The sequence below is a fragment of the Poecilia reticulata genome, chromosome 15 (assembly GCF_904066995.2).
Source record: "Poecilia reticulata chromosome 15, P_reticulata-male-v2, whole genome shotgun sequence".
Classification (NCBI taxonomy): domain Eukaryota; kingdom Metazoa; phylum Chordata; class Actinopteri; order Cyprinodontiformes; family Poeciliidae; genus Poecilia; species Poecilia reticulata.
The window spans coordinates 6,349,049-6,372,345 of record NC_088844.1 but is presented as its reverse complement, the minus strand read 5'-3'; the positions used below and the strand labels follow the sequence as shown (position 1 = coordinate 6,372,345).

The 23,297-nt window shown below is 39.4% G+C and overlaps 3 protein-coding genes across 3 annotated transcripts in view; 1 reads left to right on the top strand and 2 right to left on the bottom strand.

The window, feature by feature from the left end:
* Positions 1–429: 429 nt before the first annotated feature.
* borcs7 (BLOC-1 related complex subunit 7) lies at positions 430–4,171 on the bottom strand. Its single transcript, XM_008428942.3, has 5 exons — positions 4,009–4,171; positions 2,347–2,409; positions 1,921–1,964; positions 1,820–1,840; positions 430–1,716 (listed from the first exon to the last, which is right to left on the bottom strand). Exons 1-5 carry the CDS (start codon positions 4,138–4,140, stop codon positions 1,665–1,667), a joined length of 312 nt encoding a protein of 103 aa, XP_008427164.1. The 5' UTR covers positions 4,141–4,171; the 3' UTR covers positions 430–1,664.
* Positions 4,172–5,931: 1,760 nt separating this feature from the next.
* Positions 5,932–11,279, top strand: cyp17a1 (cytochrome P450, family 17, subfamily A, polypeptide 1). The gene is made up of 8 exons (XM_008428943.3): positions 5,932–6,328; positions 6,425–6,563; positions 7,316–7,551; positions 8,093–8,179; positions 9,030–9,248; positions 9,908–10,077; positions 10,180–10,283; positions 10,774–11,279. Exons 1-8 carry the CDS (start codon positions 6,020–6,022, stop codon positions 11,052–11,054), a joined length of 1,545 nt encoding a protein of 514 aa, XP_008427165.1. The 5' UTR covers positions 5,932–6,019; the 3' UTR covers positions 11,055–11,279.
* A 1,036-nt stretch (positions 11,280–12,315) lies between these two features.
* col13a1 (collagen, type XIII, alpha 1) overlaps positions 12,316–23,297 on the bottom strand; it is a 32,632-nt gene continuing 21,650 nt past the window's right edge. Inside the window, exons 21-24 of the mRNA XM_081616425.1 lie at positions 18,668–18,754; positions 17,927–18,004; positions 15,818–15,856; positions 12,316–14,034 (exon numbers count right to left, since the gene is read on the bottom strand). Of these exons, the coding sequence (XP_081472551.1) occupies positions 14,002–14,034; positions 15,818–15,856; positions 17,927–18,004; positions 18,668–18,754 (237 nt within the window). The 3' untranslated portion in view covers positions 12,316–14,001. The remainder of the gene's footprint in view (positions 14,035–15,817; positions 15,857–17,926; positions 18,005–18,667; positions 18,755–23,297) is intronic.

Sequence of the window (23,297 nt, the reverse complement as noted above, 5' to 3'; positions counted from 1 at the left end):
GTTCCTGTGTTTGTCAGTTCCTAATCTTACCGTACAATCAGATTCATTCTACCCTATGCAATATTTAGCTTAAGAAGCAAAAGTCAAGAGACTCCTACCAGGACAGATGCGGTTTCCTTCCGCTTATTTTCCTTCCTTCAGTTTCTTTGTGAACTCGCAAAGACTGAATGATGCAACTGAACCAAAAGTTGCTCAACAGTTTTAGTTTAAGGGTGTGCAGATTTATGGATTATGATGGACCGGCGACCTGTCCATGGTGACCCCGCCTCTCGCCCTTTGACCGCTGGAGATAGACACCAGCACCCTGGTGACCCCACTACGGATGGATGGATTTATGGAGCTGGATTTTTGCAGGTTTTCTCATCTTATCCAGTAATAAAAGAATATAAATGTCACATTATGCATGTAAAAAGAACTCTCTACTCTTAATGGGGGTGTTAAGACTGTGATTTTAATAGCAAAAAAACAATCACAAACTGGATCAGCGTGAAAAGACGTTCAATATTATTTAATTTTAAGAAACACTTACTGAATGCTGAAACAAACATCTGTTTATTGATATTTTAACAGTTTAATTGGTTTCATCAACACATTCTGGCACGATTGATTGATTTGGCCCGAAATGAAACTGAGTTTGACACGCCTGATCTAAACCTTCAAATTGAATGTTGCACCCAATCCCCATCTACTTTCTTCTTCTTCTATTAAACGCTCCAATTTGCATTATTTGCCGTTATTTTAACTGACGTAGCCAAACCGGCTACATGTGGTTTGGCATTCTCTGCGGCTGTGATTCCTTCCTGGAGGACGGCATAGGGTTGAGATAAAACGACCATCAGCTAATCAATCTCTCTTTTTGAACTTATTACTTTTCATCAACGTAGAACTTAGACATCAGCTTTATCATTTCTGTTTTGTGTCTCTGCTCTGTCTTCTCAAACCACCAGTCGTTGTGGGAAATGGCGTCTCGTAGTGTGCCAGGTTCCTCTGGAGGTTAATGCCTGTTAAAAGGGAGGGTTTTTTTCTCTCCACTGTCACTACGTGCATGCTGTAAAAGTCAATGACACTGTGTGCTCCCGCCAGTAGAAAGGGGGGGGGGGAGTGAATGCTGCAAGTCAATGACTCCATCCAATCTGCTGCTGGGTTTAAACTAGTCCGTTAAGGGACTGAACTCGATGCACTATTTGACAGGATTTGATTAGGATCAAAATTACATTTTATATAACGTGCCTCCAGATAATATGTGTTGTAAACTAGCGCTGTATAAATAAACTAAACTGAATCAGAATCTGTGTCCAGACTCCAGGGGCAACCTGAAGAGCTGCTTTCTTAACCATCTGAAGCAACTCATCCTGTCCTTCTCATCCACTGAATGAAGCTCCACAAAAACACTTTAGACTCCTTTCATTTAAAAATATCAAACACACCTCGGCATGTAACCAGTCCAGCTGTGCAATTCATCCTAAACCTGCCAAACAGCCAACTTAATTTCACTGATCAAACACGAATGTGACACATAAGCGACAGAAGAGCCAGTTATGGCGCCCACTGTCTGCACTGCAGCAGCAAAAGCTGAGGCGACGATCACACAGGCCAGCAGGGGGCCTCAGGGAGCACCATTACATTAACCCCTGTGACAGACGGCGTGTTGTTGTCGTGCTGCATCACTTCAGCAGATGCGTCAGCTGGTCCTGCAGGTTCTTTGAGTGCTCCACACTGAGGGACAAAGGACAGTGAGAATACGCTGTGGCTTTGTGTTATGGCTTTACTCAGAGATACGGAGTACAGCCTAAACAACGCTGGGTGTGCTGAGACTTACTTCTTCTGGATGGCCTCCTGTCTGAGAGGGGAGACACACATGCTTTAACTGTTTTTTCCTCCACAGCACCGACTGAAGTGAAGCAGCTGAGTGATACTTACTGGTATTGTAGATGAGTTGTTATGATGGACATTTTTCTCAGACTCTGGAGGACAGACAACACAAATGTCTCCAGTTAGCTCAAAGAAGAGTCACATACAGGAACAAGGTTTCCCCGAGAAAACCTGCTAAGCCTGGTGGTTGGGTGTTAGGGCAGTCTTTCATCCAGCAGCCCACCATGTTTTTGAGTTAAAAAATGCTTAAAGTTGACGTGAAATTTGAAAATATCACTTGATAATTATGTCTTATTGAAAGATTGGGAGATTAATAACTGAACACCAACTATAAAGTCTTAAAAAACTGCAAACATTTTTTAAAAACTTAAATAAATAAGCAATGCTAAGCCTGGTGGGGGCACAAGTAAAGCCTGATGGCCCGCCAGGCTTATAGTACACTGGGGGAAACCCTGAGGAAGAATGATCACTTACATCTTCAGAGTGCAGAATGGCATCCTCTTGGATCACCATATTCCTTGCTGCTTGGCCAAGAAGCTGAAAGACACCAATAACGAAAACATTGTTGACAAAAAAAATCCTTCATTTCAGTAACTCAAACATTACATCCCATTTTGGGTGATCAATTCAACCCAAATGGGGAAATAGTTTATAATTGCTAGCAGGCCAGTCTCGTACCAGCGCTCCTCAAAGCCAGGCTATTGTTACATTTTGCGGAATGTGGCTTGCCACTGTTTTGCTGGAACACGTAGGACGTCCCTGAAAAAGATGTTGCTCCACAGCCTTTTTGTGTCTTTCAGCATTAATGGTGCCTTCACAGATGTGCAAGTTCCCCTTAACACACTGGCACAAACACTCCCCATAACATCACATTAAGTCCCAAAATAAACACGTAGGTGCAAGCCAACTATACAAATTTATTTTTGTGATCAAGTAGGAATAAATTGTGCCTGATTTCAACTGAATCTAGAAAATTACACGTGACATTTTGAACGATTCTCTGTATTTTTGATATATTAAGAAAACTTGCTTGACTCCCGTTCGCTCGACGCAAACCTCCAAAACTTCAATTAGTGCCACCAAAGCGCTTCATGTTCGCGCTAAATGTGCAGTGAATAAGATGTATGTACATATATCTCTGTGACAAAGGAATATTGTGCGGCATATGATGCTATTTCACACAAATGCTCACTCATACGCGCTCAAACCATGTTCTGGTACACACTTCACTATGTGACAGGTCTTCATCCAATCAGAGAATCTCTAGTAAATACTGGATTCTCTTGTATGAGTATAAACCAATCAGAAGCAATAAATCAAAATTCTGTAACGAGCTAAACAAAACTGGTGGAATTAGGAAAATACAAGAAAACGTAAGGAAATAAAAACTTGAACTTTGTGGCTTTTAGTAAAGTAGATAAATACTCATCATTGTCCATTTTTAATCAAGTCAAGTTTATTTGCATAGCACGTTTCAGCAACAAGGCAGTTCAAAGCGCTTTACATTTTAAACACAAAAATAAAGTCATTAAAAAAACACCTGTCAACAATTGAGAAACCAGTAACAAACATTATATTTTTATGAATGCCATCAAATGAATCAGTTAATATTTCTTTTTTATTTATCTCATTTTTAAATGTGATCAGTTTTACGTAGTTTGTCTTAAGATCCACTGACCGATGACTTCTTAAGGGTTTAACTGAAGTGCAAAAGATAAATGTTTAATTAAAATGTATTTCACTGTGTTTTGTGTTTGCCTTTTTAAAACCATAGTTGAGGTTATCGGAAGACATTGTCAATAATGTCTTTTGATTATATAGAGAGCATATTTTAAAATTTCCTGTTGACATTTTTAACACAATACACGATGGGCCGCTGGTGGACTGCCCTATCCATTTTTATGGGAAATGTGTTGCGTAGCAAGTAAACATAAAAATATACACGATTCGGGTGATACTGATGAAGAACTGCTACAATATTATTTTTTATTAAAGTCCATATGTTGGAGCCTGTTAAGACGCTTTAAGAGTAACGTGGCTATCCTTTTATTTTGTAATGTGTACTTGTTTCCGGTGGTTGTCCGGTAATGTTCAATAGTATGAAGAAGGCAATAATCAAAGCGAGTGTTCCGCTACCTCTTGGCTCCGGGATCCTTTCAGCACCTGGCGGGTCAACGCAATCACGTCCCCGCTACAGGAGCCCACCTTGTCGGATAATAATCCTTTAACAGACTGGCCGAACCGCGGCTGAGAATCAGCTGACGCCATTTTCCTTGTTACAAAAAAAAAAACAACGGCAACCGGAGAGGTCCTTAATTGAGTAGCAACGCGTTCATGAGGCGCCTGTTCGGTTCACATCTATTCGGTAGTTTACCGGTGTCCTCCTCTGCTCATACATTAAAATATTTGGAAACAACTACATAATGAAGCCTTAATTACTAAAAAATGACTTTAAAAAATAGATTCTATTTGAAAAATATCTAAATAATCAGGCTTACTATGCAATATTAAAACAGAATTGAATTTAACCTTAAAGTTTCCTAAGGATTTCCAGAAGTATTTATACACACATGAGCATGTGTGTGTAAATCCACAGCTGATTGTTAATTAACGAGATTTATTTGATCCATTCTTTGGGGCTAAAACAATTGGAACTCTTGCAGGAAGACTTTCCGCAAGGTTTAGGAGTTTTGATGGGAATTTAGACCACTCTTCCAAAATTGTATTTGTGAGGTCAGACACTGATGTTGGACAAAATAGTCTGACTCATAGTTCAGTTCAGTTCAGTTCAGGATTCTATCCAGGCAGGTCAAGTTCTTCCACACCACACTACCTCTGACTGAAGAATATTTAGAAATGAAGACATTTCACAATTGAGCTTCTTGCACAGGTCATTCATGTTAGAATTGACTTCAGAGCGATCCTTTCTTTTCCTGATGTTAGTAGCAGCAGTCTCCATGACATTTTCTGGACAAGTGGACATGGAGGTGACTGGATACATTTAAAAACCCGAGACTTGAGTGGAGTTTCACCTTCCAGCAGGTCTACCACCCTAAACATATAGCTTGAGGTACAACGGAATGGTACTGATCAAAATATTAACATGTTACAATGGTCTAGTCAATGTAAAAACCTAAGCTGAGATAGACAGATAGACTTTACCTCAAAATGCTTGCAGCTCTTACAGTGACAGTTGGTCCTAAAAAACAATGTATTGACCAAGAAGTATTGAATGTAAAATGCGCCCCACCGATTTTTACTGGTAAAATAAAAATTTGAAACCATTGTTATGAATTCTATTGTTTCCTCCATCTCTTTTAGCCTCTTTCATCTGCTTACACTCACACACTGCAGCTTACCTAACCATGTCTACATGTGACTGCCGCCAGTCATACGTAAACAGACTGAAATTGATTAGACTATCCTTTAGAGGGAGGGTGGAGATTGTAGAGAAGAATAAAAAGCTAAACTCGCGCTGCAATCTTTGCCTCACTTGGTTTCATCCATAAGATAAACTAAGTGTTGCCCCAGTGCTGGATAGAGAATGTAACTCTGTATCTGTTCCTTTTGTATGACATGTGTGGCTTGTAACATTTGATCATTTTTCTGCATTAAAGCCTGTTTTTATATATAACCAAATCCCATTATTTCAGGTCGGGTCCTGAAACTGATAAATGAACCACGGAGGTGCACAGAGACAAAAATGAATGAACTCCAACACCATGCATTACAATGCCTCCTCAACCATGTGTTATTTTCTTTTCATTTCACAATTGTGTGCTACTTTGTAGTGGTCTGTCACATACAAGGTGACAAACCCAAATATACATGGGCTTTGTGGTTGAAACATGACAAAAAGGAGAAAAAGTTCATGGGGTGTGAATACTTTTGGGAAGACATTTCATTACTTGGAATAGAGCATCGGTTTTTTGAAGGGCATAACAATGGTTAGAAGTGATTTTCTTCAAGGATTTCATCAGACAAGTGTCTCTTATCTTTGCTCAGTCAGAGTCAAGGCTTTGGCCTTGATGTGGTTGCATATAAGTTCAGTGCCGCATGAGCTGGAAGCCTTCCTTCACAGCTTCTCCCTGCGATGCATGGCCACAGGTGAATCAGATCACTCCGGCAGGACCCTCCACTCACAGATATGGCTTGCTTTTTTCTGATTGTCTTTGCTATCCTTGTTCTGGCTGTGTTGACGTGGCAGCTGAAAGTCAAGTCCTTGTTTGGCTCCCAGGAGCCCCCTCACCTCCCCGCGCTGCCTTTAATCGGCAGTCTGCTGAGTTTGCGAAGCCAGCATCCTCCTCACGTGCTTTTTAAAGAGCTGCAGAAAAAGTACGGACAGACGTACTCGCTGACGATGGGCTCTCACAGGGTAGTCATCGTCAACCAGCATGTGCACGCCAAAGAGATCCTGCTGAAGAAGGGAAAGATATTTGCAGGGAGGCCAAGAACTGTGGGTACCGTTTCTCTTTTTGTGTCCTCGGCTTCATCTCTCGTGCTGACGCTGTCCTTTTGTGCTTTTGTTCTGCGTGCCATGTGTATTTCAAAGGTAACTACAGACATTCTGACCAGAGATGGAAAAGACATTGCTTTTGGAGATTACAGTCCTGCCTGGAGGTTCCACAGAAAAATAGTGCATGGAGCTCTTTGCATGTTTGGAGAAGGATCTGCCACCATTGAGAGGATGAGTGAGTACAGATCACTACACTTCCTTTAATGTATCAAAATGTTCAAATATAGCAACACTGATCAAAAATATTTATTTACGCATGTAGAAATTCTCTCTGGCGCATATCCATACAGACTGCCTTTGTGTGTGTTTGTTTGTAATACCTTGTGGGGACCATTTTCCTTACACATACTACACTGTGGGGACCCACTGCTCCCTGTGGGGACCGAAGTCTGGTCCCCACAAGGGGAAATGCTGTTTTTGGGTCAGGGGTCAAATTTAGGACTAAGGTGGGAATTGAGTTTTGGTTAGGGTTAGGTAAGTAACGGATAGGGTTAGGTTAAGGGTAAAGTTTATGCTGTAGAAATGAATGGAAGTCAATGGAAATTCCCCACAAAGATAGCCACCCAAACATGTTTGGGTGGCTATGAGAGATGGGTTTGGGTGTGTGTTTGCACGTGTGTGTGTGTGTGTGTGTGTGTGTGCGTGTGTGTGTGTGTGTGTGTGTGTGCGTGTGCATGCGTGCGTGTGTGTGTGTGCGTGCATGTGTGTGTGTGTGTGTGTACGTAAGGGGGTGGAGCAAAGTAGGTAGGAGAAATGCTCTGCACTCAGTTTTTTTTTTTTGGCATATCAGTTTTTTGGAGTGGACACAAATCACTTTCCCTCCAAACGTTTTGGTCCTGTAGTGTTAAAATGACTGAAACCTATTAAGTTTATCTACTGGGCAGAACTGGACAGTAACCGGACATGGTGGACCTGTGGTGTGCTCAGTCTGTGCAGAGGCCCAGTCTCTGTGTTCCACTGTGTCCGAGGCAGCGGCTTTGGGCCTGGCTCTGGATCTGGCCCCTGAGCTGACTCGGGCCGTCACAAACGTGGTCTGTTCCCTCTGCTTCAACTCATCCTACGCCCGCGGAGACCCAGAGTTCGAAGGCATGCTGCGCTACAGCCAGGGCATCGTGGACACGGTGGCTAAGGACAGCTTAGTTGACATCTTCCCCTGGCTACAGGTCAGTCGATGTCAACGCCCCACACAGAGACAGCTTCAAATGTGGAAAATGAGGTTGTAATCAGAAAGACACGTGAAGTTACAGCTACAATAGTTGCTACATAAACAATAAGAAAAGTACAAAAATTGCAACAAACTAAATGAGCCAAAAGCAGATGTTTCATCCAGTTTGAACAAGAATGCATTGAGGTACATTTTCTCTCATAGAAACATGAGCCTTACATTTCTCCAACTTCCATTAAATGAGACCAATACGTTTAATAATCAAGTTATTAAACTGGTTTGAGGGTCTGATCAACAGTCATGGTAAATGTTTAGGTAACAAATCATAAAGAATACAAACTCAAGTTCTCCAGTTCTTTACATCATTGGGTTTAGGAAGCAACCTGCTGTGTTGCTTTTAAAGGGCAGTTTGTTTCACCCTAACACCTGAATAAAAACATGTAAAAAAATGTCGTCAGTCAATATCGAATCATGTAGTAAAGATAATTTGAAACATTGAGTATGATCAAAACTGATTAACGTCTGTCTCTGTGCACCAGATTTTCCCCAATGCAGACCTGCGTCTTCTGAAGCACTGTGTTTCAGTCAGAGACAAACTTCTGCAGAAGAAGTATGACGAGCATAAGGTAGGCTCTGTGGTGTCGCTATTAACCCACACGACGGCACTGATGTCGAAAACATTCATGTTGATTAGAACCCATATTAAAACTGCACACAAAGTCCTAGTTTCAATTCAAACGAAATGCATTGTTCCAATTAAACTCTCACTCTATCCAAAACCGAGCTGACCGTTACATGGTCCACTTTGTAGCTTATTATGTTGCACTTGACATCTCAGCCCTCAAGACAAACGTTTGGTCAGCCCTGATCTAACAATATGTGTCTTATTTACTGCTGCTGTTCTGCCTGTTATTGGCTTTTAATATTCAAGTAAGAATAATAAGTAAGGTTTAAATGTGTGACTTATTGACCAGAAATGCAAACTATACTGAAGAAAAATATAAACGCCCCATGTCAAATATTGTTGCCATGTGGGGGTAACTACTGCAAACGAGCATTTGCTGACATTTTATTGTACAAAAGTAATATTTCTCTTGATTTCTGTATAATTTTTAATCCAACTTGCTTCTCTGTGAGCATAACTCAGTGAATTATTTTTGTTTTACTCAGTGCATGGGTGGGGCATGTCCAGTGGGCGATCAGACAAAATGAACAACAACCTGACAATCCTTGGACTGCAGACAGTAAAAGGCCACCCCAAAATGTCAAATTTTGTCACAAGTCATAACGCCTCAGATGTCCACCAGAGCAGTAGCTGCAGCTCAATGTACATGATCAGATCTTTAAAAAAAAAATAAAAAAAACTTTTTCCTCTTTATTTTTCCCCTGAGTGATACAACCTCTCTCCCGTTTGTTTTGACTGTGTGTGTGTGTGTGTGTGTGTGTGTTGCACACCGACTCTTTCCCGTCTCCCAGGCAGACTACAGCGACAACGTCCAGAGAGACCTGCTGGACGCCCTGCTGAGAGCCAAACGCAGCGCTGACAACAACAACACGGCGGACGTTGACAAGGCGACTGCAGGCCTCAGTGACGATCACCTCCTCATGACAGTGGGGGACATCTTTGGAGCCGGTGTTGAAACCACCACCACTGTGCTCAAGTGGGCAGTAACATACCTCATCCATCATCCAGACGTAAGCCACGAATCCCTGCTGTTTAGTCTGAAGTCTATCAAACTTTCAGTACCTTTAATGCTGTTCAAGCTGTTACTCTTATTTAGTCCTCTAGATGGCAGTCATACTCCATCCATCCATCCATTTTCTTTCACCCTTGTCCCTCAGTGGGGTCGGGAGGGTTGCTGGTGCCCATCTCCAGCTAACGTTCCGGGCGAGAGGCGGGGTTGGCAGTCATACTATGAGATGAAAATAGGACAAACGTTTTCTGATATGTGCAGATGTTACTCTTAAGTTTTACAAATGAAGACCATATTGACCCCCTAAGAATATATTCAAGCTTTCATTGTTGCAGCCCAGCATGAAACAAATTATTTTATTTTTATCAATCACAACTCACTATTATTGGCGCATCTAATAATCCCTTTGAAATACATTAAGTTTAAAGTTAATTACTGATACCTAACTTGTTAAATGAGGTATTAGTAATTATAAGTTTCTAGGAACTTAAATCACTAATGGGGCTGGAGCTCTAAACGTCTCACTGTTATATTATGTTACTCGCCGAAGAACTGAGACAAAACCTTGTGAATTTCTAACTGAAATTATTTAATTTTCAAATGGGTTCTATTGGTTGGAATGGTTTTACGATTCTGTTTTTGTTGTTGTTGTTTTTCCAGGTACAGAGGCGAATCCAGGATGAGCTGGACACTAAGATAGGAGCAGATCGCTCTCCCCGCCTCAGAGACAGAGGCAGTCTGCCCTACCTGGAGGCCACCATTAGAGAGGTGCTACGGATTCGCCCAGTCGCTCCGTTATTCATCCCTCATGTGGCGCTAAGTGACGCCAGGTACAATCGATATCGTCGTAATTTAAAACAATATTTACCTTCCATACTAATAATCCTTTCAAGCACATCGACAGAGAGATTTGAACTGTTTCCTCTCATCAGTATTGGAGATTTCAAAGTGAAGAAAGGAACTCGAGTCATCATCAACCTGTGGTCTCTCCATCATGATGAGAAGGAGTGGAGCAATCCTGAGCACTTTGACCCCGGTGAGACATCTGACCTCCAAACATCCAAATACTATGTAGCTCAGAGAATAGTTTATAAGTCACTGAACGTTTTAGCACCACAACACATTAAAGATCTGCTGTTGTCGTGTCAACCTTCCAGACCTTCTCTGGTCTTCTGGTTCTGGTTCTGCTCTGCGTCCCCAGAACCAGAACCAAACATGGAGACGCAGCTTCTATACACCACAGATCCGGAACAAACTTCCAAAAAAACTGCAAAACAGCCAAAAAAACTAAGTTTCTTTAAATTTAAACCTTGAACTGCCTTGTTGCTGAAATGTACAAACAAACTTGATTGATTGATTCTGGGTTGAAGAGCCAATCTGTTGATTAGTTTGAGCACTAAGGCCACCTAGTGACTTGTTGATCATTCAAACATGAATAAAGACACCAGTACTAATGAGAGTAGCTTAGTTCTCCCATGAACAGTTCTGATGTCCATCAGTCCAATCCTGCTGTCTTCCTCTTGCAGGTCGCTTTCTGGACAGTGAAGGCACAGGGCTGACCATCCCGTCATCTAGCTACCTGCCTTTCGGCACCGGGATCAGGGTGTGCTTGGGCGAGGCCCTGGCCAAGATGGAGCTCTTCCTCTTCCTGTCCTGGATCCTACAGCGCTTCACCCTTTCTGTCCCACCAGACCACTCCCTGCCTAGCCTGGAGGGCAAGTTCGGCGTGGTCCTCCAGCCAGTCAAATACAAAGTGAAAGCTACACCCAGACCAGGCTGGGAGAGAGCAAAGAGCCAGATGTGCTGAGAGCCGAGCCATGCTCCACTTTCTGCTTCAAACCCAGAGAACAGAGTTAAGAACGAGCCAGCAGACAGAACAGGCAGCCGTGCTTTGCACAGATAACATTTTCCAATATATAAAATCCATGAATATATCTTTGCAGAATAAACCACATAAAAATTGTGCCTGCAATCTGACATAGAGGAACTGAACACATTTCCTCTTCTGTGGTATTAAACTGAACAAACCTGAGGAGAGACGTCTTTTCACTCCACAACACTGACACAGACTGTCGTTACGCTACTTTAAAGTACAATTGTTACCTTAATCTGAGATAATGTACCAAAGAAACCTTTTGACTTACTGCAGCTTTTATGCCTCGAACATTTAATGGAAACATTAAAGTCAAATTGTTGATAAAAATCTGGTTTGATTATAAAGTTTGTTCACAATGAAGGAGCTCGATCTGAACCAATCTGATACGGAGCGAAGAGGAGCGGCTCTGCTGACTCTGCACTTCAGGTTGATCAAAGTAGAATAAAACAGAAGGTAACTTTATTTTACAGGGTGTGCATAACACTGACATGGCACTGTCATAAACAGGACATAGCATCTGTCTTAAACATGAAGGAGTCTTTATGAATGTTTATGACTGTTGTCATGAAGTGTCATTTGGTAAATAATGACACTTTTAATGCAAAGTTGACACTTTTAATAGACGTCTAATGCGAGTTTTAATATAATTTTGCAATTTTGCATTAAAGGTGTATTTATTTACCGAATGATGCAAAATTGACACATTTAGTGGAGTTTTAATGCAACTTTTAGTACAGCTTTGTATTAAAGGTGGAACTATTTACAAAATGACACTGAATATCACTGGACCCTAAAACAGCCAGGATCAAACTGGTCACAGATTATGATGGCCATAATAATCCCTGACCTTACTCTACAACCCTGTCAATAACAATAGTTTTTCAGATGTCTACCATGTCATAGCTCTGGATGATTTTAGTGAATAATGCTTAAAATCACAGAGGACAAACATCAGGACACTGTATTTGTCAGAGTCTTTTACCATAGTGTTAAATACAAATATAACTATAAGCAATCTAAAATGTATAGATAAATATTGAGGGATGAACTCCGTCCGCCTGCTGCCACCGTTGTCACCAGGAGCATCTGGTGGTGTTTTCCACAGATCACGCTCAGTTGTGCAGGTTTCCTGTGCAGTTTTAAAAAGTTGATACGCGTTAAAATAAAAATAAAAAAAGTCTTCATGATGCTCTTTACTATTTCAATTTGGCATTTATTGGGAATCCTTATGTACATGTCAAATTGAGGACACTTTGGGTTCGGAAAAAAAGCAGAAAAATTCAAATGAGAACAACAATGAAGTCTTGCAAATCACATTCATTTAAAATACAATAAACACATTTCTTTTTTAAATTGTGGATTGCATTTAAAAACCTCGATAGACAAATTCAGTAACATTGTAAAATATAGAAAATTACAAAAAGAAAATAAAAACTTTGTTGCAGTTGTTGCCAACTTTATTCCCTAATAATGTACCATTGTACATATTTTGTGAAAAAAAACCCAAAACACTTTATACGAAACTTGGCAACTCTAAAAATGTGCAAAGATCCAAAAGGCCCAGATGTATTTGTTACTTTGAAAAGCATTTCAGCTTGTATCGCACGGACCTTTTGACAAACCAGCTGCCATTATGCTCCAAGAGTGAGGACAGGCAGTAGGTAGTGCTACTAGTGAACCTTGAAAATAACACTCAAAACTGAATCCATTATAAGGTCTGGTATGAAGCAAAAAAAAAGAGAAAAATCTGCTAGAAGGTTATGCACCTGTGACCTATAAAGTATCAGTACCCAGGATGCATCCCTCGCTCCGCCTGTCAGAATCAGAATCACCCCATTGGCCAGTTTGTGTTCACAAACAAGAAATCTGACAAAAACATGCAAAAATGTACACTTAAAAAAAAAGGGAAAAATATGACATTAGGAATATGTCTGTCTTTTTCTTTTTAATGAAACAAGACCTACTTTTTCTGTTATTTACTATGGCTTTGCATTCTGAATTCAAAAAAACGACAACAGGAGACATAGCCTATATGCTCAAAACATATGAACGCGAACCACGTTTCACTTGTACAGAATACAGTCAGCAGTTTCTCATTCTAGTTCTCAACAGTACTTTCCACACTGCAGGGGGGCTCAAGCCCAGTCCGGAATCAAATGCCCAAATTTCCACGCCAGCAGTCATTCAGCTCTGACTGAGCCTGAAATCAAAATAACAATCTTCTACAGTATACCTAAAAATCAACACTTTTTAAATACCTTTAAATACATAGTAATGAAATTGTAAAATATTTACAAGTATAGACATAAAATGTAAAACACATCAGTACAAAAATAAAATAAAATAAAGAATGTTAAAAATGTCACCAGACATGACATTATCTTCTTTATGGAAATAGCACAAATGTTAACACAAGTTAATGTGCAATAGCTGCACAAAAATAATCTTAATCAGACTATATTAATAGGAATCATGATTGTTGTTTTTTTTTTTTTTAGGAAACACAAAATGTTAATTTGTGTGGCGTGCTGCTCGTAAGAAGTCTTTATCAAAACGTAATAAATAAATTCCATTCCTCGATTTTGCTCCAACTTCAGCGCCGTAGGTCAAAGATTATTTAATCAGAAAACAGAAAACGATAATAGAAGAATGGAGAGAAATCCTCAGACATCGTCTCCCTGTGTGCTCCTCTCAGCTGGATCCTCGGTAACCTGCAGGATGTTGGCGTTCCTCTGCTTTTCTGCATTCCAGGACTCAAAAAACAGGCTTTGTGTTCGTCAACAGGTTTGACAAAAAAAACAACAAGTCCCAAGACGTTTCAATATCGCTTCAAGTTTCTTCTCCTCTGGCTTCACTAAGTTGTCTTTGGCAGGCAGCGCTACTTTCTAGCCAGTTGGAAAGGATGTTGACCCTTCAGACAAACAGGTCAAAACAGGTTAATCATTAAGAACTTAATTAAAAGGAAATATTTAATGTACAGTTTTCTTTAGGTGGTTAGAACTTTCTCTCAAAAACACACCAGCTGTTTTTGCAAATGCTCAATGTCCTCAGGTTAAACGTTGTTAGGTGTTCATGTGCCCTCTGCTATTATAGATCTTTTTTTTTTATGAGATAAAATATGTACATGTTGCAAAGTAGAAAACATAAGATGGAAACAACATGAAACATTTGCTGATTTTCTTTTTTGGATTGATGGCTATAGCGGTGCATCGCTGTGTAGCTGCTGGGATTAAGTTTTATTTTAAAACATGTGAAGTACTTTAAGCATTAAGGTCAGCTCAACCAAACTGATAGCCATCAGGTTTTTTTTTACATTTATTTTACATTTTTAATATAATCTTAATAAGTATATTCAATAACATACTAGAAATGTATTTTTGAAAAAATGCAGCATATTTAAAATATACTTCAATAAACTATTTTTTCAATAGGGGAAAAGTAGGGAAAAATCAGTAGCTCACAATGGCTAGATCTATATCAATGGAACAACAATCAGCAATAGATAAAAATCACTTTGAATATTTCAATAAAATATACATCATATTTCCAGATGCCATTTCATTGCTGGTGAGTTAATGTCACTGCAGAAGCAAAGACCAGGGGAGATTTGAAATGGAGGGCCTAATAAGTTCATATAGTGTATTTTCTTTCTTTCTTTTTCTTTTTTGAATAGTGGCATTGCGTGGTGCAGTGGTCAGAGCGGGGTCTCCCTCTCCCTCTCTCTCTCTCTGTTGGATTGCTGACAAATAAAGGCAACTAGTGCTAAAAAGATTCTTAAAAACAATACAACACCTGTATAGTGCGGCATGACGTCGGGCTTCTCACCCTGCGTGTTGAAGCTTCTACCCTGGCAGCTTTATGAACTTATAAACATACAGCTTGACAACATCTGGAAACATCTAGTTCAAGTTGCATTCAGATGATGAGAGTCTATCCATGTCGGTCAGAGAGTCGCTGTCACTGGAGCATCCTGCTGCGCATTGGGGCAGAGAATCTGTTCATAATAAGCTTAGTTTATGATGTTCTTTACTTAATGGGTAGAGATTGGATGGATGGACTTTTTTTTTTGTTGTCCTGACTGTGTGTGCGTGTGTGTGTGTGTCTCTGTCTATCTATCTACAGCTAAGGAAAAAATTAAGAGGCTACTTAAAATGATCAGTTTGTCTGATTTGACTTTTTATAGGTGTATGTTTGAGTAAAATGAACATTGTTCTTTTATTCTATGAACCACTGACAGCATGTCTCTGAAATTCCAAGCAAAAATGTAGTATTTATTTGGAGAAAATGAGAAATGGTCAGAATAATAAAAAAAAAAGACACAGTGCTTTCAGAGCTCAAATAATGCAAAGAAAACAACAATACTGATGTTTGAACTCAGGAAGAGTTCAGAAATCAATATTTGGTGGAATAACTATGAGATTTTCAATGGGGTTCAGTGAAGTGGGTTCTTCATTTTTTCTATCTGTCTACCTACCTACCTACCAACGCACACAGACACACATATATATATATATATTCCAATATATATATATTGGGATAAGTAATAAATAAATAAATAAATATATTCTTAACAGACACAAAAGCCATTCCGAGGTTATGATCACTGCAAAAGAGAACAAATTGCAAGAGATGTTAGTGGTAACGTTGCAATCTACATAAACTTGAGACGAGCACTAAAACAGAATCACACTTACTTTATTCCAGCAGCCTATGACCGGTAAGCCATCATCCCCCTGGAGACAGAAGACAAGGGAAGAAAATCAAAGGTATCGTTCCATGATGAATTATGCAAAAACTTGCAACAATGAATGTAAGAATTATGTTTACGGCTCTTTGTTTGGCTAAATGACAGGAAAAGAAACTAATGTTCTAAAGCTACTTTCAAAAGTATATTTGAAACATGAACATCCATGGAGAGTCAACTGTTAAACTACCAACATATTGGAGATGTGGCTCCACTTTTACTGATTTCTTTGGTTTTTCCATATGCATGCTATGGATAAAATGTCAGTGTAATTAACGTCCATCACAAATGTTGATGCATTTCATGAAAAACATTCAAAAATACTTTTGTTATCTAAACAAGACATTGTTGGATGTTAAGCAGAATTTTCATTTAATGCATTTTATTTCTGCAGTTACTAACAGAGAGAGATAGTAACGGCACAATCTGTGCACATGAGCAGCACAGCTCTGACCATACGCATTTCCATTTCTCTACAAGCCCGTAAACGCAGCACGATGGGCGGTAGAACATGCCCCATCGACTCGTCTGTGTACTCTCGCCAGAAAAATTGTGTTGACTCTCTGTGTTCAGGGGGCATATTAGTTAGTTGGGGTGGTAACTTTTCTGATTGATCTGATTGGCCAGATTTTTCAAATCTGATGACAGCAAGTAGGGGATGTGACATGGACTCAAAGTGTAAAAGGAAGCGGAGAAAGATGGAGAGGAATAAGAAGGTAAAGAAAAGGAAAGATGGAGCCCTCCTTAATACAGACATATGCAAATATATTCTTCCGTACTTGGCAAGTTTTTATTTATTCATCTGTTCACGTGGCGGTTGCCTTAACCTACCAGTTCACAGTTTCCTGATGAGCCTCTCTACCAGCTTTCAATCTGGGATGTTGGCTGATGTTTTGCCTTCTGAAAATATTTTAAAAGATCAACTCAGACCTTCCCCTGCTGGCTGGGGGGTCAACTGCACGGCTCAACTGGAGTTACTGCAATATTGTATTTGTTGTTGTGTTCATGTTTTCTTTCAAGGTTTCCCCCAGAAAACTTGCTATGCCCGGTGGTTCGGCTCTAGGCCAGTCGTTCATCCAGCGACCCCCTTTTTCTTCACTGGACGTTGCCCCCCTTCCCTCACCGCTTCCCCCACTGGCAAACCTCAGCCTCCCTTGAGATTTAAATGCATTACTTCAGCCAACAATTTTGGTTAAACCATATTAACTTTGCCTTAACCATTCTGTTTTAGGGTATTGCAAATTAAAAAGCGATTTTTAAATATTGAACTTCAATCAATTTCATAGAACTTTTGAATCTTGTCTCCTTTCTTCCAGTAGAACTTACCTGTGTCTTTATTACAACCCAATTTTCCTGGAGTATTATTCCAGGTGGCGCTGATGGTTCCTTTCACTCATTGCAACTTTAACATCCTCTATCTGGGTTTTAAACCTTCAAGAAAACCCGCCCCGCACATCAGAAATGTCTGACGCACAAACACCAGGCCTTTGACAAATTTGGACAGAATATAAATTTGTTTTGGCTGATTCTCTGTGGTAAGTTATGAGAAAAAATGTGATGCCCCATGCAACAATATTAGACGGACAATATGCAGTTAACCTGAAAGATGCATACTTTTGCAAAACTGTTACTGCAGGTCTTCTGAAATTTTTACTAACAAGTTTTTTTTTCAGTTGAAGTGCACGTTAAACGCATATCAAAAGTTAGAAGTTATTTAAAGTGGTTTCATGTCACAAAGACCTGCAATCCTAACAGACGTGTTTACATTTTGAGATCTGCTTTATGTCAGAATTTAAATGTACTGTTAATGATATTGTTAGTGTCATTAATAAGTTTCTGTATATGTAGAAGAAATCCTTAGTGATTAAAGAAATGCTTGTTAGTTTAAGTGAGATATCAGAATAGATATGCCATCATTATAAAAAGCAATCATGTAAATGTTTGTTCTTGTTAGAGGAAGAAGTAATATTTTTGTTAATCATCTTTTTTCCTTCGGCAGTAAGAATTATACACAGTGCAGACATGCTGAAGATGTAGCAGGAAAGGAAGAGGACCATACCACAGGACAAGGGGCATCCAGCCCATCCAGGCCTGGCGAGCCTGGTTCACCTTTGTCCCCTTTAAAGCCTCGGAAGCCCTGTTTATGAAATCAGCCATTTAAGATCCATTGCTATAGCTAAGGTGTTGCAGATCTTCCCTCACTGAGTAATGAAACAAAGTGCTCCATTCAATCAAATGGCTGCAGAGTCCCTTTAAAAATAGGCTCCAACTGATGACAACACTTTTGTTAATAAAAACCGTTTTTGCTGCCTTTTTGGAAGTGTTTTAATATTTGACTTGGATTATATTTTTCTGCGTTGACCCCCTCTGCTCCCCAAACTGGTATCTCAACTCCAGAGAATGTGGCAAAGTAAAATAAATGCTAAAAAAGTCTAAGATACTTTGGGGTTTGTGATCACTCACCAGGAGTGACGGGCTCCTGACCGCCTCTTTTCTGAATAAAGAGGTCCTCAAAAAGAGTTTTGGTCTCATGTCTAGGCAAAAATGGTTTGCTTCAAATGTATGTCGTAGGTTTATTCTAATTAAGGTTTATTGATATTAACTATAATATCAGTTGCTGCTTTCTGGTAGAATGAAAACCTGACCAAAACTCTTCTTGTTTTTTATAGTCAATAAAAGAGCCAAAAGGAAGATGATTTCTAAGTACAAATGTTCAGGGTAACCAAAGCATTGTGGGATTTTCCAGAGTGGTAGTCCTTCCTTTTGCCTCTTTACTTTCCATATTGATTCGCTGACATACCAAAGGACATGGGGCATCTAATCCAGGTGCTCCTTGGTCTCCCTTATCCCCTTTGGCCCCCCTGTTGCCTTTCTTGCCCCTTTCTCCCTGCAAACAACAGTGTATTTAAAAAAAGACAAACTTTTATGTCTCTGAAGTACATTTAAAGCTGCAGTATGTAACTTTTATTTAAAAAAATATATATATATTATTTATTTATACATATTTGTTGAAGCTGTCACCATGTCATGACAGTATAATATGGGAGAATCTATGAAAAAAAAAATCAAGCTCGTCCGCCTTCCAGTGGTAACTAGAAACAACGAATCAGAACCAGGAGGCGTGTCTTAGCGCTGTCAGTCATGCTCTTTGCTACGGCTTCTTCCTGACAGCGGATAAACATTCATTCTGAAACAGTAAGTTGTTTCTCTGCCATTAACACATTGAGCAGCACATACACAAGTGATTGACAGCACTAAGACATTTCTGCCTCTAATTGGTTGTTTTGACAGACAGAGAGTGATTAATTTCTTCACATGGCATCAATAACAAGTTTTTTTGTTATTACCAGTGGGTAATAGGTGGAGGAGCTCGATTTTTTTCACAGATTATCTGTCTCAATGTAGTGACAGTTCAAAAAAATATGTAACACTTTTTTGTAAAAGTTACATTCTGCCACTTTAACTTGGCATACATGGAAAATAAGTAATTTCAAAATACTACTTTGATGTGATTTTTTTGAGGTATTTAAAAGACCTTGATTTTGTGAAGCATTTCTGGTGTGAAAGGAAAGTAAGCAGAAGGAATTAAAAAGGGAGGTCAAAGGTACTCATTTGGTGAGCAGGGTTCTTATGAGGTGTCTGACATGTAAGTGATTAAACAACACTTACAACAACACTTCTTAGCACACAGCTTAATATCATCCATATAGAGAGGGATACAGAGGGATATAGTGAGATGTGCATCAGAACATCATCTATTAACAGCTAGCTGTAGACGTCACCACCAAAATGCAGTGTACATGTTTCCTTCTGACCTGCTGGCACGGAAAGAGGACTTTTAAAACCTTCAAAGTGTTAACTGGAGATAATCAAATATGATTTGATTCTCATTTTATCATTCAATATACACATTCCTTTTTGTATTTTTCATCAGTAGTTAAATTACATGCCAACAGTTTGACGAAAGAGGTTAATTACGGAGTAATTCAGCTGTAAAGTTAAGCTATTTTGTGGACAAATTCATCTTTTTGCATCAAAATGGGCAGACCAAGGTCACAGACAGTCTGTAGATTCCTTATCTGTGACCCATAATGACTAAACTGCAGAAGAATTTTAGGGAACTGAGAACTTAACAAGCAAATATAAGGTAAAACAAAAAATACCTGCCTCAGTGGTTTTATGCTCCAGGACCTGATCGTGTGCTACGCCTCTGTTTAAGTGCTTGCGCTGACCACCTGACCCTCCTCCCCACTTAGATCTTCAACAGTTCCCCTGAGCTGTGTGAGACTCTAAACTGCTTCAAATGCTTCTTCATCTCATAGAAATTCACCGCATGCTTGTGGTCTTGAAATCCTTTAATGGACTGGTGTTGAATAAAGGAAGGACATTACAGTCCCCATCCTGGACCCCCTCCAATTTGCTTATTGGACCAACAGGTCAATGGATAATGCAGTCAGCCTGGGACCACAATTCATCAGGCACAGTTTTGACTGTCCAGGGACATGTGACAGAATCCCGTTTGTGGATTTCAGCTCAGCCTTCTAAGCCATCAGCCAAGCCATCCTCCAGCTCACAGCATCAGACCTCCACCTGCAAGTGGACCACCATCTCCCTGACTGACCAGCAAAAGCAAATGAAGCTGAGGAGCATCTTCTCCTCCACAGGAACAATCAGCAACGATGCTCCTGATGTGTGTGTTCTTTCTCCACGTCTTGTGACAAATCAAGAACCTACCACATGAGCTCCTGCTCCTCTTCTACACTGTCATTACTCAGTCTGCCTTGTAAACGTCTACGAATGCCTGGTTAGAGTCAGCCACAAAACATGATATGGCCAGAGAGCAGCGAGCAATCAGGTCCACAAAAAACATAAACAGGACCGTCTTTCCCTCCATTCGGGGTCAGAAAAAGGCCAGCTAACATCACTGCAGACCCCACACATCCTGGGCACAAACTATTTAGACTTTTAGCTACTTAGAATGCTACTTGAAAAAAATGAAGTCACCACAGAGATTTTTTCCCCAAGGCTGTAAAAAATGTCTCACACCAAACTGTATAAATTTGTATTTAAAATGTAAGTGGATTGAGAGTAAAGCAGAACTAAAGCCAAATGGTTTGTCTGTGTGCACAAACGTGGACACTAAAACTGGTTTTGATTAAATAGAGCAGTGTTCAGTATTGATTATTGGTTGAAACCCAGCTGTGTGCAGTTTGCTAGGAAAATTCAACTACTAGCTGAACACTGTATTAACAGATACCCTACTCACCAAGTGAACGGCTGAAGGACTGAATGAATCCTTCATCTGGCCAATACCGTCAGTTGTTGGCAAGATGAAAGATGAATATCGCATCAGCAAAATTTTAATGCGGAATTGTTGTTAATATGTATTTATTTATTGCCAATTTCAGGTAAATAGTAAGGATTGGGATTTGGGGACAGGGTGGTTTAAAAGAAATAGCTACTGTTATATTGAGAAAGGTGGGGAAAAGGGAGGTCTTAAAGGAAAAGGATTAAATCAGGAATATGTTAGAATGTGGAAAGAGGATGAGGAAAAGAAGGCCTGGGTTTGTGAGAGAAAGGAGGGCAAACCCTGCAAAAGCAGTCATAGGGCAAAGAACAAGGTGAAGGAAGGGAAAAGGGGATAGGGAGACCTGCAGAAACAAAGGAAGACAGGACAAATGGTAAAAACACCAGTACTATCTCCCAGCCTTGATTTTTTTTTTTTAAATCTCTTCATTAAAGAAGTTAAAATTGGGTATGTTTATTTCATGTGTGTCCCATTGTAATTTTGGATACTCATAGAAACCAAGGCCAGTTGAATGTGCTGGGAGATCTTATGAACCTCAAGGATAGGAGTGGAAATATACATTATATGCATATAATGTATATGATATATATATATTAATGAAACTGATTCAAAGAGGTGGACACAAGAGACGAGGGTGACTAGCAGTTTCTTAGCAGCCAATATTTCACTAATATGTCCTGTATAAAATGACAACTGAAAATAGTTTACATTACATGGATGTGTGTGTTGCCAAGCCATCCTCTCCAGTGTGTACATTGTGTACTTATTCTATTTTATTTCATTTTTTGCTAGGCTATTCGGACATATTCTAAGCAAACCCACATAACAGTGACGTGTGGTGAGGTTCATGACTGGTGAGGCACAGACTCCTGGGGGGTCGGATGTACAGATCCAAAATCAAATACAAATGTAATATTTAAAAATTTGACTATACCGAGTTATAATAGCAAAAATAAAAGAAGATTTAATAAGGTCACTTTTTTATTATTATTTGACCTCTCTCTTTTCTGATTAAAACTGAGAATCATGTATGATCTTACCTTTATTTTATATGACGTCCATATACCTATCCTTCTCCACAAATACTCTGTTGTAAGAAAACATCCTTGTTTCTACATATTTATTTATTTCAATCTGACAAAATGTAAAAGCAAGAAAAAAAAGCATTAAAACAAATTATCATGCTCACCGACATACAATTTGACATTATTTGTTCGAAAAGGAGCAGGTAGACGATACAAGATCTTATGATTTACTGCCCCTCTCATATTCCTAAACATTTAAATCTCCCCACCAGATAAGCTCTTAAATTGTTCCCACTTTAAGTGACATTAAATCTCTCATACTCATCCTTAAATGTACAATTATTTATACATTTTTAATATCAATAGCAGTTTTGGGTTTTGAGACACCCATCCATAACAACATATTTCTCAATAATTAAAAAAAAATTAAGCTGGTTTATATTTGTACTTTTTTTTAAAACTCATCACTTAATTTATTTGGGTTTGACACGTGATATAAAGAGAGACAACAGTGGGAATGTATCAACTGCCAACTTTATTCACTTGTGTGATTCAGATGTGAGGCATAGCACTGAACTGTCTCACCCCAGGTTTCTTTCATGTATTTCAACAGGCAATGCATAAATTCAGTGATTTTGACCATCAAAATGTTGAAATTACCAATAAACAAAACAAATAATTCATAGAAAATTCAAGTGGACAAACTGATTTTCTCTCATCATTGTTAGCATATACTTTACTTCTCATGTGCTTCTTTTTATTTATCGGGATTGCAGGTGCCTCACTCGCCTCCCCTGACCGCACGTCACTGCCCCATCACTAGTACGGGTTTGAGATCATATTCAACATTGCTGCTGCTTAGCTGATCAATTTTATCCTCAAAATAGGGATTCAACCAACTTTAAAGCTAAGTCACTAAGTCAAGCAAAGTTCAAATCAAAATGTCAAGCAAAGTTGAGAAAAAAAAAGAAAAAAAAAGAAATAGGTGAAACTTTTCTCTCTCTTTTTTTTTGGTCAATTAGAATGACCAAAATTATTATTTTTGCTAAATGTCACAACATTGAGAGACAGAATATATCAAAGATTCATTGAGTAGT

Bases quoted from the DNA above. Each gene is read 5' to 3' on its own strand.
- borcs7 (XM_008428942.3), bottom strand. From the start codon at position 4,140: ATGGCGTCAGCTGATTCTCAGCCGCGGTTCGGCCAGTCTGTTAAAGGA. The intron at 2,410-4,008 runs GTAGCGGAACAC...GGTGTCTTTCAG, and splicing joins AAGGATCCCGGAGCCAAGAG to CTTCTTGGCCAAGCAGCAAG. The intron at 1,717-1,819 runs GTAAGTCTCAGC...TTTGTCCCTCAG, and splicing joins CAGGAGGCCATCCAGAAGAA to TGTGGAGCACTCAAAGAACC.
- cyp17a1 (XM_008428943.3), top strand. From the start codon at position 6,020: ATGGCTTGCTTTTTTCTGATTGTCTTTGCTATCCTTGTTCTGGCTGTG. The intron at 7,552-8,092 runs GTCAGTCGATGT...TCTGTGCACCAG, and splicing joins ACATCTTCCCCTGGCTACAG to ATTTTCCCCAATGCAGACCT. The intron at 9,249-9,907 runs GTAAGCCACGAA...TTGTTTTTCCAG, and splicing joins ACCTCATCCATCATCCAGAC to GTACAGAGGCGAATCCAGGA.